General features: G+C 38.4%; 1 protein-coding gene across 3 annotated transcripts in view; it reads right to left on the minus strand.

Annotated features, from left to right (window-relative positions):
* Window positions 1–15,820, minus strand: part of LOC104607127 (pleiotropic drug resistance protein 3-like) — a 32,104-nt gene that overhangs the window by 5,186 nt on the left and 11,098 nt on the right. For all 3 annotated transcript variants that reach the window (XM_019199390.2, XM_088899562.1, XM_010272660.3), the window contains 17 exons: window positions 8,598–8,683; window positions 7,962–8,046; window positions 7,268–7,427; window positions 7,091–7,167; window positions 6,131–6,184; window positions 5,935–6,025; window positions 5,404–5,705; window positions 4,556–4,837; window positions 4,139–4,452; window positions 3,415–3,575; window positions 3,236–3,339; window positions 2,575–2,728; window positions 2,352–2,486; window positions 1,952–2,025; window positions 1,507–1,839; window positions 1,121–1,411; window positions 118–201 (listed from right to left, as the gene is read on the minus strand). In XM_019199390.2, coding sequence (XP_019054935.2) covers window positions 118–201; window positions 1,121–1,411; window positions 1,507–1,839; window positions 1,952–2,025; window positions 2,352–2,486; window positions 2,575–2,728; window positions 3,236–3,339; window positions 3,415–3,575; window positions 4,139–4,452; window positions 4,556–4,837; window positions 5,404–5,705; window positions 5,935–6,025; window positions 6,131–6,184; window positions 7,091–7,167; window positions 7,268–7,427; window positions 7,962–8,046; window positions 8,598–8,683 — 2,787 coding nt within the window. The remainder of the gene's footprint in view (window positions 1–117; window positions 202–1,120; window positions 1,412–1,506; window positions 1,840–1,951; window positions 2,026–2,351; window positions 2,487–2,574; window positions 2,729–3,235; window positions 3,340–3,414; window positions 3,576–4,138; window positions 4,453–4,555; window positions 4,838–5,403; window positions 5,706–5,934; window positions 6,026–6,130; window positions 6,185–7,090; window positions 7,168–7,267; window positions 7,428–7,961; window positions 8,047–8,597; window positions 8,684–15,820) is intronic.

Here is a 15,820-nt window from a genome sequence, read left to right on the forward strand (position 1 = left end):
CAAAATCAAGATGTTCTGACAATTCATTTGATAAAAATAAGGAGAAGTTATATAAAAAACTGAATGATGGAGAAAATAAAATCTCAAAATTTGTAAGTATTCTCATTTCAAACTTACCTCAAAATATTCAATAACCCTACTTGAATGCTGACCCAATGGTCCAGAGTAGATTATGCTTCCTCCAGTTTTCATTAAAATCAACTGCAAGAAGAGCAAATTGTCATTGGACTGGTAACCAATGTATTTAAATCACACTACAGCGTTAGATATAAAGAAAAATGAAAAGATAGAAAATGGTGACACCATGTCTACTTTTCAAGTTCCAACAAAGTTGATCAAATTCCAGCATAATAAACGTGACATGAAGCATATAGATAGCATATTCAAATACCTGATTAATGGAACTCCCAAAAGATGCAACTCAAATTGTGCAAAAGAATTTTGTAACTGCTGCATGAAAAATTATGTACTACTCAAGAAGAACCACAGATGATGCTTACATAAATGGTGCTGACTCCTTAGGTGGGCAATCAAGAAGAAACCTCATGGCTATTAAGAAATCTATTAAACATTTCTGCGGATGGACAAAGGTGGTCCTCTATTGAATGGGGCAAAGCCAATATGCAGATCAACTAAACACTAAATAAAAGATATTAACTCTCAAATATTGAGTTAAAGATTGAGAATCTTAAAGAAAGGTAGATAGTCGAAAAGTATTTATTGTTATTGACGGAATACAAGTGAAAGGACCAAATTTGTTGTAAAATCTCGGGCTGTCAAGTATGAGAAAGCAGGTTCGAGTCTGAGAGTGGCCACTCCATGCAAAAAATGCCAAAAAGTTATGACAATCCAGTCCACCCTTCCCAAGACTCCATATAACTGGGACCAACATTCGGTGATGAGCCTTTATGACTCTGAACATTTTGGGGTGTCTTACTTATTGAATTCATAAAATATCCAACTCAAAAAATCTGAACCAAGTGTGCTGAGTGTGGGAAGCATCATTCTCGGGCTCCAAGAGACAGACAAATGGTTTCACAGTAGTGAATATTACAGCCCATCATGTGTTTCAAATATACTATTTATCTTCAGAATTCACCATAGAAATGGTGGATTTTACCTCATCAAATGACTCAAAGATATCAATACTTGGTTGGTGAATAGTGCAAACAATTGTTCTTCCTGTATTGACTACATTCTTAACTGCCCGCATGACAATCGCAGCAGCTCTTGCATCCAAGCCTGAAGTAGGTTCATCCATGAAGATAATAGATGGGTTCGCAACAAGCTCCACAGCTATGGTAAGACGTTTGCGTTGCTCAGTTGATAGACCACTAATACCAGGTATTCCTACTAAAGCATCTTTAATTTCATCAAGTTCAATGGTTTCAAGGACTTCATTTACAAATTCCTGCAAAAAACATGTTCCACCAGTTTTACTATAAGGTTGTCTCAAAGATACCTTCAGAAAGAAAAAAGTTCAGTTCTTGATTAAGGAATCTTTACAGCTTTAGTATTTGAATCAATTTCAGGTGGGAGCCGCAGCCAAGCAGAATATATTACAGATTCTTCTACGGTGATTTGTGGAGAATGTATATCAGTCTGCTCACAGTAACCTGATATCCGAGCAAATGTCTCTTGCACCTTGGGATACCCACCAATTCTTATTTCTCCTTCAATAGTACCACTGGTTTTCCTTCCAGAAAGAACATCCATCAGAGTTGTTTTCCCAGCTCCACTGACACCCATCAATGCTGTAAGAACACCAGGCCTGAAAGCACCTGTAATATCTTGAAGAAGCTGGAGCTTCTTCTCTGTGAAACCATGCTCTCTCATTTCCTGAGACCAAAATGGTTGAAGGTTTATTCAATTCATCTAATCTGGTTTCTTCCTATATTTGACACATTATTCAAATTAAGTGCAAAAAGAAAAGTTGTTTTAACATGATTACCACAGGAACGTCAACATAGTACTGTACATCCTGAAATGTTACTGTTAGAGGTTGAAAAGGTAAAACCATCCTTCCTGTAAAATCAGCCATGGGATTCTTAAGTAAGGCAGGAGAATCAAATCTAAGATAATATTCATCATGGTAGAGCAGCAGCTGCCACTTACTCTGCATAAGATTCAATAAAACTATCAAGCTGACTCAACAAAGCCTTGTGCCAACTATATGGGGATTCAAGGATTCAATAAACGATCATGGATATAAAAATTTACATTAGCTTTCAGCTGCATGCTATCCTCCTCCATCAGCTAGGTACCAGCAATGTCAGGCTTGACATTGACAAGAATTCATTTTCTATTAACATTGTCAACAATAAAATAGATAATTAGGGAACTGATCTCACCTTTTTTAGGTTCTGATGTGGTTAAAGAAGGAATATCAGTGGGGTCTTCCTCAACATATGCACCATTGATTGAATATTCTGTTCCTTGTATTTGAGAGAGTTTTTCATATGAAATAAAAGACCGAGAGGTTGGAGCTGGACGTGTATCAAAGGCAAGTAGGTTACCATGTACAAATATATTGTTTTCTTAATAGTCATATGAAGCAACAAAAGATGAACTTACGCTTTAGAAAAGTTAAGGCCAGGGTAAAACCAATATTGAAAAGTATAGAAAATCCAAATAAGGCACCGAGTGATATCCAATAAAAGTATCCATTGAAGTTTAATCCACGGCTTTCAAGTAATTGTTCCCCTATAGTTGTGTTTGTGGATGACATCTATAAAGAGGAAACAGAGAGGGCAATTACTGAAGAATGAATGACCAACAATTTCATTGTAATCAGACAAACCTAACTATGGGTAAAACCAAGATTTATTTTTGGGAAAATATATAAGATTATATGCCATACAGTTACGTGTACCATGTAAGATAAATATCTATATATTTACTCATTCCATCCAAGATATATCTATGTATTCAGAACGATCAAATGTTCATAGCCTATAATCTTATGTACTTTTGAAATGTTTGATAAACATATGGTGGAATTAAATGAAAAGGAGAAAGATCCATCAATAAGATGATTCGAGTCATTTGACATCTTAGTATGCCAACACCAACATAGATCTGATTTAACAATGCATCAAAGAAGTGGGCCCAATCATTTTCACGTATGCAGTGAACATCCATAGAACATTGGCAATAACATCACTATAATGTAACAGTAAGCTACCTAAGTTGCCTCAATCACAAAAGATATCGCATTGGGCAGTTTGATGCTCACCTTTAGCCATCGTGGAGCATGGAATTCATTTACAGTTATCCCTATTTCACCATATGTCAATGGGGAAACCCAGAATCCCCACTTCAACCAAGCAGGCATAGAGGCTGCATCCATAAAACCATTAAGTAAATCCATTTGAGAACTTAGTCTGGAGGTAATAAGTAAAGATGCCACCTTACATTTTGGGATAATGAAACCACCAAATAAAAAGACAAATAATAATGAAAAACTGCCAGCTGTCATAGCAGAAACCACAGTCTGGAAGACTGAGGCAACAAAACGGAACATGGATATCGATGTTAGATGCACAGCGAAGAGTAGAAGGAACTGGCAGAAGAACCTAAGAAACATAAAAATAGATATACATTAGTCCAAAATGAACTATGCAATTTCTGTATCCAAAATTATCTTACAGTACTCTGAAGAGAGAATCAACCATGCGTGCAATAAAAATAATTTTTTGACCTTCCAAACATGTACTGAATCTACTGATACCTAGAAACATGTGTGCAGGAGGGTTTGAACCTGCACACTCAAGGTATCCACTCTAAAAGGTATAAAAACAGGACTATTATATTCTGAGACCCATTTATCAACTTATTCCTCTTAATTTATCAAAAAAATAATCAACTAGTTCCTCTCATCTTTTTCCAAGGTAACCAATACATAAGATGTTACAGACTCCAACTTTTAATTTCTTTACTTGTTGATTCTCTTTTGTCAATTTTTTTTCTTTTTTTTTGGGAGGGGGGCATATATGACCCTTCAGTTATTCTACATTGAAGTGTGGGTCCCATCATACTGGACCTATACCACTTCCACAACATGCTATTAGTTGGGTCTACAGTCTACCTAAAGTGTGTTTGGTTTGTCTACTAAAATTTGGGCTTCAACATGACACACCTTCTGATATCAGGACTGTATCCAATGACATAGTAAGTAAGGGATGTCCAAACCAAGGACTCAATTAAAGAAAGTGGAATCTTCAGAACAGCGGCTGGGATAGCATAAGCCCAAGCTGGATAAAAATACAGAGCTTTCTGCTTGTGAAAAACAGCAAGTCTTGCAATGGTCATGGATAACTCTGGGTATCCATCAACAAGAAGTATGACAAGTGCATAAAATAGAGAACCCATGTAGTAATTTGCATGAACCACATCAACATCCATTCGAGTCCGCAGAAAAACAGTCATTGTGATGGATGCAATGATAACAAGCTGTAAGAGGATGTGAAGATGCTGTTAGCTTTCCCAACGCCTTAACACGATATATTAATATTATTGATAAGAATGACAAAATACCTAATGTAATGGTAGCTACCTGAGTTGTTTTGAACACATATATAAAAGAGTTCCTCCTCATGAGAAGAAATTCCCTTGTCATGCAAGCTCTAAAGAGCTCCCATTTAGTTAGGGAGTACACTCTAAAGGATAATGCACTCTTGTGGCTCTGGGACTTATCATATGGCTTCAAGAGATCTTGTTCTAGATTCTGTCCAATATGGTATTCCTTGAACTTTCTAGAGAATTCATCAACAGAAACAAATCTATAAGGTAGCTCTATATGTTTCCAATATTGTGCTTGATCCTTTCGAGAGAGAACCTGAAAATAGGTGGAAAAATCAAATAGCTTCACCTTGATAAGGTAAATCAAACAACAAAAACAACAACAAAAAGAACACCAAGAGTCATTGACTGTGCATATGTGATTAAAATGAATTCCTTTTCAAACAAACATGGAGTCCCTAAGTATTTTAACATGGGTTTCCAATCAAACAAAATATGAGATTGCAAATAGGGGTCATAATTTAAGTTTCACTAAACAAAAAATGATGTCTTATACCTGCATTCATATGGCCTTCATATTCCTTATGGCATATAGTCTACACAATTACAAACTAACTAGCATTAAGAATAATCTCCAAATTGAATGCTCCTCTCCTTAGAGTACACGTATATTCCATTCCTTCTAACTTTCTCAGAAGATGGAAACAGATTGCAGATTCAATGGATCCCTAGAGAGCAGAACTCTACAGCTAAAACCGGTAGGGCCTTTTTGTATAGTGACAGCTTTATGCTTGATTAGTTTTTATTTGTAGTAGCTAAAGTTGTGTTAACAGCTCTAGTAGAGAGACAGAGAGTAAGAAAGAAGAATAAGCTGCTCTGCACCTCTTGGAGGAAGTCAGCAGCTCCTTTTCTTTCTGGACACCTAAATCCACAATCTTCAAAGAACTCGAGAACATGATTGCGTGAACCATGGTATACAATCTTCCCTTCTGCCATCAATACAATATCATCAAAGAGATCGTAGGTCTCTGGTGCTGGCTGAAGAAGTGAAATCAATGCTGTAGCATCTGTGATATGCACCAGATGTTGAAGACAGGTAATAATTTGAAACGTGGTGGAACTATCTAAGCCAGTTGATATTTCATCCATAAACAGAGCTTTTGTTGGACCCACAATCATCTCCCCTACATGATAGGATTTAAGGGGGACACCTATTAGAACGCTGATAATAAATTGAAGGATATGAAACTGAAACATGAAGCAGCACTTAAAACAAGGTTTTTCATCATATGCCCCTACATAGTAGTATAAAACTGGCTAGGCTCTGGATCCTACCAAACTAAGGTCATTGTTGAATAAACTGGAAAAGCCGTTTTCTACCAAAATAAATTAATTCGTTTTATGACACACTACCTGTTGTCAGTCTCTTCTTTTGACCACCTGATATGCCTCTTCTCATAGCATCTCCAACCAATGTGTCAGCGCATATATCAAGTCCAAGGATCTGGGAAGAATTGATATGTGAGAAAAATCAGTGCAAACATAGCAGTAGTAGACATATGGGTTAACCAAGAAAAAGCATCATGTCATCTCTATTGAAGACAACTACCTTTAATATGTAGTCTGTTTGAAGGCTTTTCTCAAGGCCATCAACCGAAATTGCCTGTTAAACAGTATATACCATAGTTACCAGCATAGGAACATAACAGGCTATCTAATCATATAAAAATAAGGGATGATACCATGTTGCACATGATTTCTCCTCGCTTGTTCACAAGCAGATTGACAACAAAGAACTGTATACATACTTAAGTATGGCTTTTTTCTTTTAGCTAAAGTCCTAGGGTGTTTTTCCTTGTGGTTGGGAATTAGAGAAATGTTTAAATTTCATATAAAAGATGAAAACAAGGGACGTGTCAGTATACCACAATAGAACACAGCAGAGATACCTTCAATGCACTAAAAGAATCCCAGGATTAGGGTCCAAACATGTTCTGCTGCAAATGAGGTATACATGCGTATATGGACTTCCATTCTATGCAACTCCTCTTGGATTGGTTATGGTAAGAACTCTACAGGTCAGATAGCCCCAACCATCTGAGGTACACCCCAACTCGGACTGATCAGAAGTATTAGAAATAATCTGGAGGTTTTTTTCTCATTCATCAATGTTGTATGTCAAACAAGAAAAAGAATTGTGGGCCACCTGCCACAGAATGTGTTGGTCCATCAACTGGATTTTGGTTCAATAAACGTTGGTTCCATGTGATGGCTACAAATCAAATTGTGTTACAAGTACTTTGGCTCCATCGTGTATAATGACTTCAGTGCCATTAGATCCTCTTAAACTTTTTATTACTTATGCCTGTATATGTTCTCACCAGGTATGTGATAAAACCATTATATCCAATTCTTACATGTTTATCCATAGCAACACTGTTTTGAGTCTCTTTTAACATCAGTGCAAACTTTTGGCCCTCATATTGGACAGCCTTTTATTTGTGCTCATACCTATAAGGCTGTAACAGAAAACATTGAGCAAGGACAAGCAGATATGCTGATGTAATACCTTCATGTAGGTATCAATATCTGGATCTGGAACAATCCCTGCCTGTTTCTCCCTTCTACTGACCTCCTTCATAATATCTTGACAGACATATAATGGGTTACAAAACAAGTTTTGAACATAGATAGATAACAAACCTACAACCAAACCACTGTAAATATGTGACCAAGGACAGCCTACCTGCTCGGCTTCCAACACCCTGACAGCAAGCTGAGAAATCAAGTGTTTCTCTTACAGTCATCTCGGGAATGTGCAAGTCATGTTGGCTTATGTAAGCTGATGTCTTCTGAGGAATAAATTCTTCTAAACTGTAACCATTGTAAGATATTTCACCTGTGATCTAGAAAGTAGTTTAAGAGAAAAAAAAAATCTTTGATAAGAACCAGAATTCACGGTGTTGGTAAAAATAAGGAAAATCAGCTTAAACATTCAATTTTTACTTAAATTGTGTATTCATTTTCGCTTTAACTTCATCTTTCCCTGCAGGAAAGCTTGACTATATGTACATATTGAGGTGCTTTGTGCGTACAAGTTCAAGAATGTAACCTAAGCCACCTTTTGTATGTGGCATTCTTGGCTGACACTATGAACAAATTGAAACCAGAACTTTTCATTTTTATACAGATAATCAAGCCTTTTACAAGTCTTTATTTGAAAATATAAGCAAGTCCAATTGAATTTTAGAACAATAACACATGATCTACCCAACTCAATCAATTCATCTTTCCATTACCATTCCTCTCTTAAGAATGCTGTATATAGTTTGAAAATTATTGATTTACTGAACTATGTTCATAACCATATGCATTGTTTATCTGTTATTCTATAAGTTGGATTTTCACAGGGTTTTCATAAGAGATCAAATGTACAAAACCTTGAGGTTTTGGTCTAATTTCCCTGAAAGTGCCAGCAACAAAGTGGTTTTCCCACATCCTGGAGGGCCAAGCAACAGAGTCATCCTGCAACCCAGACAAGCCTACATGAGTGTGATTACTTGGATAATACTATGAATTCTTCTTTTATGGCTTAGGAAAATGCGGAAAGGGATGTCTTTCTGGAGCTATTTGAAATTCATATGATATTGAATTATTTACCAGATAATCCTTGTACAATGATGAAAACCTAAAGTACACACAATGGTAGATTGTAGAAAGAAGTTATCAATAGAGAAGCACTATGACAGTGTTATATTGCAGGCAAGTAGGATTATGTGATTCACTTCACCAAGGAGATATATTAAAAAAAAACTAGATTGAAATGGACAATCATAACTGTCTTTCTTATTAACCTATCTGACATCTAGAAAGGGGTCATGGTCTAGAAACAGTCTAAAGAATGGCAAAACTTCTCTTTTGGAACAACAATTTCTTTAACAACAGTTGAGCGAAAAAGGCAATTAGTCCTTAAAAAGGTACCAATAGCCACACAACCATACCCCAGAAAAGTACATGTATATGTGATAATTCCTTTCTAATTATTCACTGAAAGTTAAAGAAGCTTTTCTACCTACCTTCCAGGCCTGATGATGCCACTGACATCTTTGAGGATATTTATCTTGGCTTCTTGATGATTTGAACCTAACAGTTTTGAGAAGACCTGTCCAATAGAAGATTCCAATACTTCAGAAAAAGCATAAGCATGCAACAACTTGGCAAAGTTGCCAAGAACCCTAAAAGAAAAGATGCAAAGAAAATAGATGAATGCATTATTAACATGCCAACTTAATCCAAGTGACGGTGGTACAACAACCGTGTATACATTAATGATCAAAATGATTGATGATTACTGCACCATGGTTGGAGCACTGTAGACTGAAAACCATAGCACTGGAACACACTACACCAGTTAAGGAAATACTAGCCAGTTCCGGGAACATGATATTTTGACTGGCTGTTCAGACATGCCTATGGAGCCGTTATTTGACTTTTGTGACATATGAATCCCAAATCATATTCTTGATGGTGTAGATGTTAGGGACCGGTTTAGCCTTACTCCACCAATTAACCAGAAAATCTATTGTCCGCCTCTGATAGAGAAGCCTCTGCACTCTGCAGTACCCATGTTTTATTCAATTTTTACAAATGATGCTAGACTTTGCAGCTTAAGATTCAGTTCAAAAGGTGGGCCAAAGGCGCACTTTTTTTTTCCATGTGACAGAGGCCATTCGGATAGATTACAGAACTTCTCAAATGGAGAGGGGAACTGATGGGGATCGGTCCATGCATTATAAAACCAATTCTCATAAGAAGAAGGCCAACAAACAGGTTCTGATTTGGCATGGAGAAGACTCTTGGGACTTGGACTGATCTGGTCAGGGGTACTTTCGTCATTTTGACCAGCCCAATGTGGATTTGAGCTATAGCATCTTGTTCCTATAGCTTATTAGTGCTTGTTTTTCAATTTTCAGTTTATTTGCATTAATAGATAGAAAGTTATTGTGTTTCTTGGTGCACAAGACAAAGAGTGGTACTTTTTATAATTATGGTGAACAGTGTTCCGGGCCACACAAGTCACTCTATAAATAGATGTATTCTCTTCCTTTTGAGGTTAAGGGATGAATGAAGATTTCTTAAGAGCTCTCTTGCTGTATGGAGTGATTCCTACTGTTGAGTTGGGCCTATTTCTAGTTATTGGGCCTATTTATTTATTTCTTATTTTTAAGTTGTCAAGTTAGGAAGTTGTTGGGCTTTAGGCCCATTAGTTTTATATTTTTATGTTGTAACTGTTCAGTTACTTAAGTAGCCGCCCTACTAAGGGCATTCTTGTAATCTCTTATTCTTTTAAGTTGAGTATATAATACAAAGAGAGGTTGGCGGCCAAAACTAATTCAATTCTAGCTGACATCCTACTCCTTTTCTTCTCTACTGCTGAAACTCTTCACCTTCTTCTTTCTCTTCACAAGGAATTTATCTAAAACTAAAATAAGTGATTTCTACTTCGTATCAGAGAAGCCGAAGGTTCCTTGAGCTGTTCTATCATGCAGTCCTAGATCGACCGACTGCATGGTGATTTAAGAGGTTGATCGAAGATCTCAGGTAAGCCCAGTTTTTGGATTTTTTGGTGGATCTATTTGCCCTGTAGCTAGTCTAGGATTTCCCATCAAAATCAGGAGAAACTGGAGAAAGGGGGAGAGTCCTATTTCTGTTGGACTCTTCAATTTTTACCTAGGAAGTGGCGCCCTGATTTTTTAGGATTCTTTGGAGGTTTCTGGAGAGAGTGGCTGCCTCTTCTCTCTCTTCTCCCGTCCCGCAAAAAAGGAATCTTTTGTGAGATGACCATCTAGGCACCAGAATGGTGTCGTTGGTACCAAAAGTGATTTATTTGATATTCTTGCATATTACAGTAACCTTCTACCCCCTTTTTGATAATTATGGAGGGTAACAGAGTTGAAAACAAGCCTGGGAGTGAAATGGAACCAATAGGAGGAGGTGTCGGAGACCTTTTCGGGGCTGGAACCATTACTACAGTTAAGTTGGATGGTTCAAATTACTTAGAATGGTCACAATCTGCAGAGATGGCCATTGGTGCTCGTGGGAAGTTAGGGTATATCACTGGTGAAGAAGTGAAACCCGAAACTAACAGCTCCCGGTGGGTACAGGAAAACTATATGGTGATGATTTAGCTGTGTAATTTGATGCTGCCCCATATAAGTAAAATTTTTTTGTGGGCAAATACAACTAAGGAAATATGGGATGGGGTTACAGAAACCTATTCACAGAGGGAGAATGTTGCTAGGACTTATCAGTTGAGAAATCAGATTATTGCTACAAGGCAAGGAGATAAACCTATTGTTGTTTACTTTTCAGCCCTTAAAACCCTGTGGCAGGAGATTGACCATCTGGAGACAGTTGTTTGGGAAACCACTAAGGATGCAGCTGCCTATCAGAAGCTCCTAGAGAAGTATAAGGTTTTTGAATTTCTTGTTGGCCTTAATCCCGAGTATGATATTGCAAGACAACACATTCTTTCCAGGGACAGTGTTACTCTCTCCCAAGCATATGCCTTTGTGTCAGGGGAAGAGAGCGGGAGAAATGTGATAATGAAAAATTCTGGTTTTGATCAATCAACCATGGTTAGCACTATAAGACCTAAACAAAGTGAAGACCGGGGTGGTAGTGAAATCAAGAAGGAAGACAAAAAGGAATTGATTTGTGACTACTGTAAAAAGCCTAAACACACAAGAGATACTTGCTAGAAGCTTCATCCTCATTTGGTGCCAAATAGACTCAAAAACAAGAAGGGAAATGCTCACATGGCAGTCACTGGTGACATAACGGCCCCTCCCACTACAGTTGCTACAGTGAGGGCCGAACTTGAGAGATATAGGCAGTTCCTAAATCAGTAGGATACAATCAATTCTAATTTAGTAACAAGTGGACAGCCAGGTACATGTCGTTCTGGTGGGGCACACTCTACTTCCTCTGCTCACACAGGTAGTTCACATGCTACTGCAAATTATGTTTCTACTACAGTTAAGGATGGGCCTCCTTGGATTATAGGTTCTGGAACCTCAGAGCACATAACCCATAGTTTCACTATCTTTTCCTCTTACCAACTCTGTTCTGGAGGAGACAGAGTCTCTACAGCTGATGGATCTCATGTTCTCATTGCTGGGAAGGGGTCTATCAAGATTAGTGATTCCATTTCCCTTCCCTCTGTCCTTCGTGTTCCCAGATTGAGTACTAACCTATTATCTGTTAGTAGTTTGACTAAGAACCTGAACTGTTCAGTAATTTTTTCTCCTGATCATTGTATTTTGCAGGATCTGGATTCAAAGAGGACGATTGGGAGTGGTTGTGAAGTGAATGGAATCTACCTTCTGGATGTGCTTCCTCCTCATCAGGGTCATCATGTCAGCAGGGATAGTGAGTCAGGGTCTATGAGTCAAATTATGCTTTGGCATAATCATTTAGGTTATCTGTCTTTTTCTTCTTTGAGTTTCTTGTTTCCAAAGCTTTTTGAGTCTGTTGATTTGTCAAGCCCGGAGTGTGAAGGTTGTCAACTTGTAAAACATTGTAGACATTCCTTTAAAGCTAGTAATAAAAAATGTTCATCTCCTTTTGATGTTATTTATTCTGAGGTGTGGGGACCTTATCATGTTCCTTCTATGGGTGGTTATCAATATTTTCTCTTATTTGTGGATGATTTTTCTCGATATTCTTGGATTTACTTAATGAGATCCCGAGGTGAGGTACCATCCTTGGTAAGGCAATTTCATCAGATGGTGCTAATACAGTTTGGGATACGAATAAAGGTGTTTAGATCAGACAATACTAGGGAATATTTTGAAAAACATCTTGCTACGTATCTGTTAGAATATGATGTTATCCATCAGAGCAGTTGTTCCTACAGTCCACAGCAGAATGGTGTTGCAGAAAGGAAGAACAGGCACATTGTTGAGATTGCAAGAAGCATGATGATCACATCTACAGTTCCAGTTCGTTTTAGGGGTAATGCAGTTCTCACAGTAGTCTTTTTGGTTAACAGGGTGCCCTCCCGTATACTTGGATTCAGCACCCCATTCAGTCTCCTTTTTCCTGAGGAGGAGATGTTCCATATTCCTCTCAGAGTGTTTGGGTGTGTTTGCTTTGCACATATTCTTGGTCCTTATCATTCGAAGCTTCATCCGAAGGCAAAGAAGTGTGTCTTCTTTGGATATGCAGAAAATCAGAAAGGGTATTAATGCTATGATCCAGTCTCTGGGAGTCGGTATGTTACTATGGATGTCACCCTTTTTGAGTCCACATCCTTCTTCTCGAAGAATCCTTCTCAAGGGGAGTGTTTTGGCGAAGTGAGTGAGTAGTCTATCCCTCTTCCGGTTCCAGTTCTTGTGTCCACTCTTGTGTCTGATCGTCCTATGTCACCTACCTTACCACCTCCCTTGCGTCTTGCTTCTCAACGTTACTCACGATAGAGACTTCACAGGGAGGTTGATCCCACTACATCAGAACTCATTGATTCTACTACCTGAATCCTGACACGGATTCAGGTATTCCTCTTGATCCCTCTATTGTTTCAGTTCCCATTGATTCTACTTATCCCATTACAAATAACCTGGACCTTCCTATTGCTCTCAGAAAAGGGAAGAAAAAGTGTACTGCTCATTGTATTTCACAGTATTTATCCTACAGTGGACTTTCTCCTTCCTACCGTGCTTTCCTTTCCTCTCTTGACTTTGTATCTATACCCAAGGGTGTCAATAAGGCTCTCTCCAAACCTAAGTGGAAGACAGCTATGCAGGAAGAGATGGAAGCCTTAATTAAGAATCAAACATGGGAGATTGTGGGTCTACCTGAGGGCAAGGAAACTATTGGATGCAAATGGGTTTACATAGTCAAATATAAGGCAGATGGAAGTATAGAAAGGTATAAGGCCAGACTTGTTGCAAAAGGGTACACACAAACCTATGGCACTGATTACTTAGAGACATTTGCACCAGTTGCAAAGATGACTTATGTTCAGATACTTATTTCTCTTGCTGCCACATACTCTTGGCCCTTGTTTCAACTTGATGTGAAGAATGCTTTCCTAAATGGAGATCTGCAAGAGGAAGTGTATATGGATCTTCCTACTAGTTTCTACAGTGATGCTGAAAAGGGAAAGGTATGCAGACTTAAGAAGTCACTTTATGGTTTAAAGCAGCCACCCAGAGCATGGTTTGATAGGTTCAGGAAGGCCTTGGTTGCTTTTTGGCTACTCTCAGACTCAATCTAACCATACCTTGTTTGTGAAGCGGAGGGGATCCTTGGTGTCAGTCCTAATTGTTTATGCGGATGATATTGTTGTCACAGGGAATGACCTAAGTGAGATTAACAGTTTGAAGAAGAATCTACGCAGGGAATTTGAAATTAAGGATCTTGGAGAGCTTAAGTACTTCTTGGGAATTGAAGTTGCAAGATCAAAACATAGAATCTTCATTTCTCAGAGGAAGTATGTTCTAGGTCTTCTACAAGAAACAGGGAAGCTTGGAACAAAGGCAGTTAGTATTCCTATTGATCAGAATCATAGAATTAATGCATCAGAAGGTGAGTTGGTAAAGGACATTGGGAGATATCAGAGACTTGTGGGACAGCTGATGTATTTGTGTATGACAAGACCAGACATCTCCTATGCAGTGAGTGTGGTGAGTCAATACATGCATGCCCCACGAGTCCAGCATTGGGAGGCTACTGACAGGATTCTTGCTTATCTGAAGGGACACCCAGGCAGAGGCATACTATTTGCTGATCATGGTCAGTTGAAGCTAGAGGCTTATACAGATGTTGATTGGGTAGGATGCCTTGATGACAGGAGATCTACTTCAGGAGTCTGCACCATTGTTGGGGGTAACCTAGTCTCGTGGAAAAGTAAGAAACAGACAGTGGTGGCAAGATCAAGTGCAGAAACAGAATACAGGGCAATGGCACATGGAGTTTCAGAACTTCTTTGGATTCGTTCCTTGCTAAGAGAGATTGGTGTAAAGGCAGAAGAACCTATTATGTTGTACTGTGATAATCAGGCAGCAATTAACATTTCCCATAACCCAATTCAAAATGACCAGACAAAGCACATTGAAGTGGATAGACATTTCATCAGAGAAAGGGTGACTTCTGGGGAAGTTTGTCTCCCATACATTGCTTCTGATTTGCAGCTTGCTGATGTTCTCACAAAAGGTGTTGCAAGAAACAAGCTGGAGCATGATCTACGCAAGTCGGGAATGTGTGACATTTACTCCCAACTTGAGGGGGAGTGTTGAGTTGAGCCGATTTCTACTTATTGGGCCCAGTTATTTATTTCTTATTTTTAAGTTGTTAAGTTAGGAAGTTGTTGGGCTTTAGGCCCATTAGTTTTATGTTTTTAAGTTGTAACTGTTCAGCTACTTAAGTAGCCGCCCTACTAAGGGCATTCTTGTAATCTCTTATTCTTTTAAGTTGAGTATATAGTACAAAGAGAGGTTGGCAGCCAGAACTAATTCAATTCTGGTTGACATCCTATTCCTTTTCTTCTCCTCTGTTCTTCTCTACTACTGAAACTCTTTACCTTCTTCTTTCTCTTCACAAGGAATTTATCTAAAACTGCAATAAGTGATTTCTACTCCTACAAACCCCAGATTGATTCTAGGACCCCTTGGAGTGATTCCTTGGGATTTCTCTCTCTTTTCTCTTTCTCTACCCTTTCTACTCTCTCTTCCTCTCTCTTTCTGTCTTGTGTTAGTTTGTTCCAGCCCTACTACATCAGTTTTGGTATCAGAGCATCAGGTTTTCAAATGGCTCATTACCATGGTAAAAACATGAGAGGAAGATTAAGTGAACAAGCTAAAAAAGAGTTGCTGCTCGCACTTATTAATCGAGTGGACACCCTAGAAGCTCAAGTCAAAGTGTTGATGGAAGAACAAGAAGAGAAAAACAGCACCGGTACTCTACATGGAGGAGCTGAAGCAGAGGGTTCTAACACCAATAACCTTACTAGTCCACATGTGAACCACCCACTAAGGACTGTCATCAAGCCCCTAAGGTCTCAAACTCTACAAACTCAAGGTACTTTAAATGAGCTGCAGAAATTAGGGTTTCAAGAGAGTGAAAGAAAAGAGAGAAGAAAAGAAGAAGAAGAGGAAGAAGAAAGGGAAGTGTCGAGAGGTGTGTGATGTTCACAGTTCACACCCTCAAAAGTTCACTTTATAATTGAAAATTAATAATTACAAGAAGGCCCCTATCTGGGTGCCCAAATACAAAGAGAGTACAAGGAAGGAGAAAA

Source organism: Nelumbo nucifera, chromosome 3, assembly GCF_055504915.1.
Source record: "Nelumbo nucifera cultivar China Antique chromosome 3, China Antique-T2T, whole genome shotgun sequence".
In the NCBI taxonomy this organism is placed as follows: Eukaryota; Viridiplantae; Streptophyta; class Magnoliopsida; order Proteales; family Nelumbonaceae; genus Nelumbo; species Nelumbo nucifera.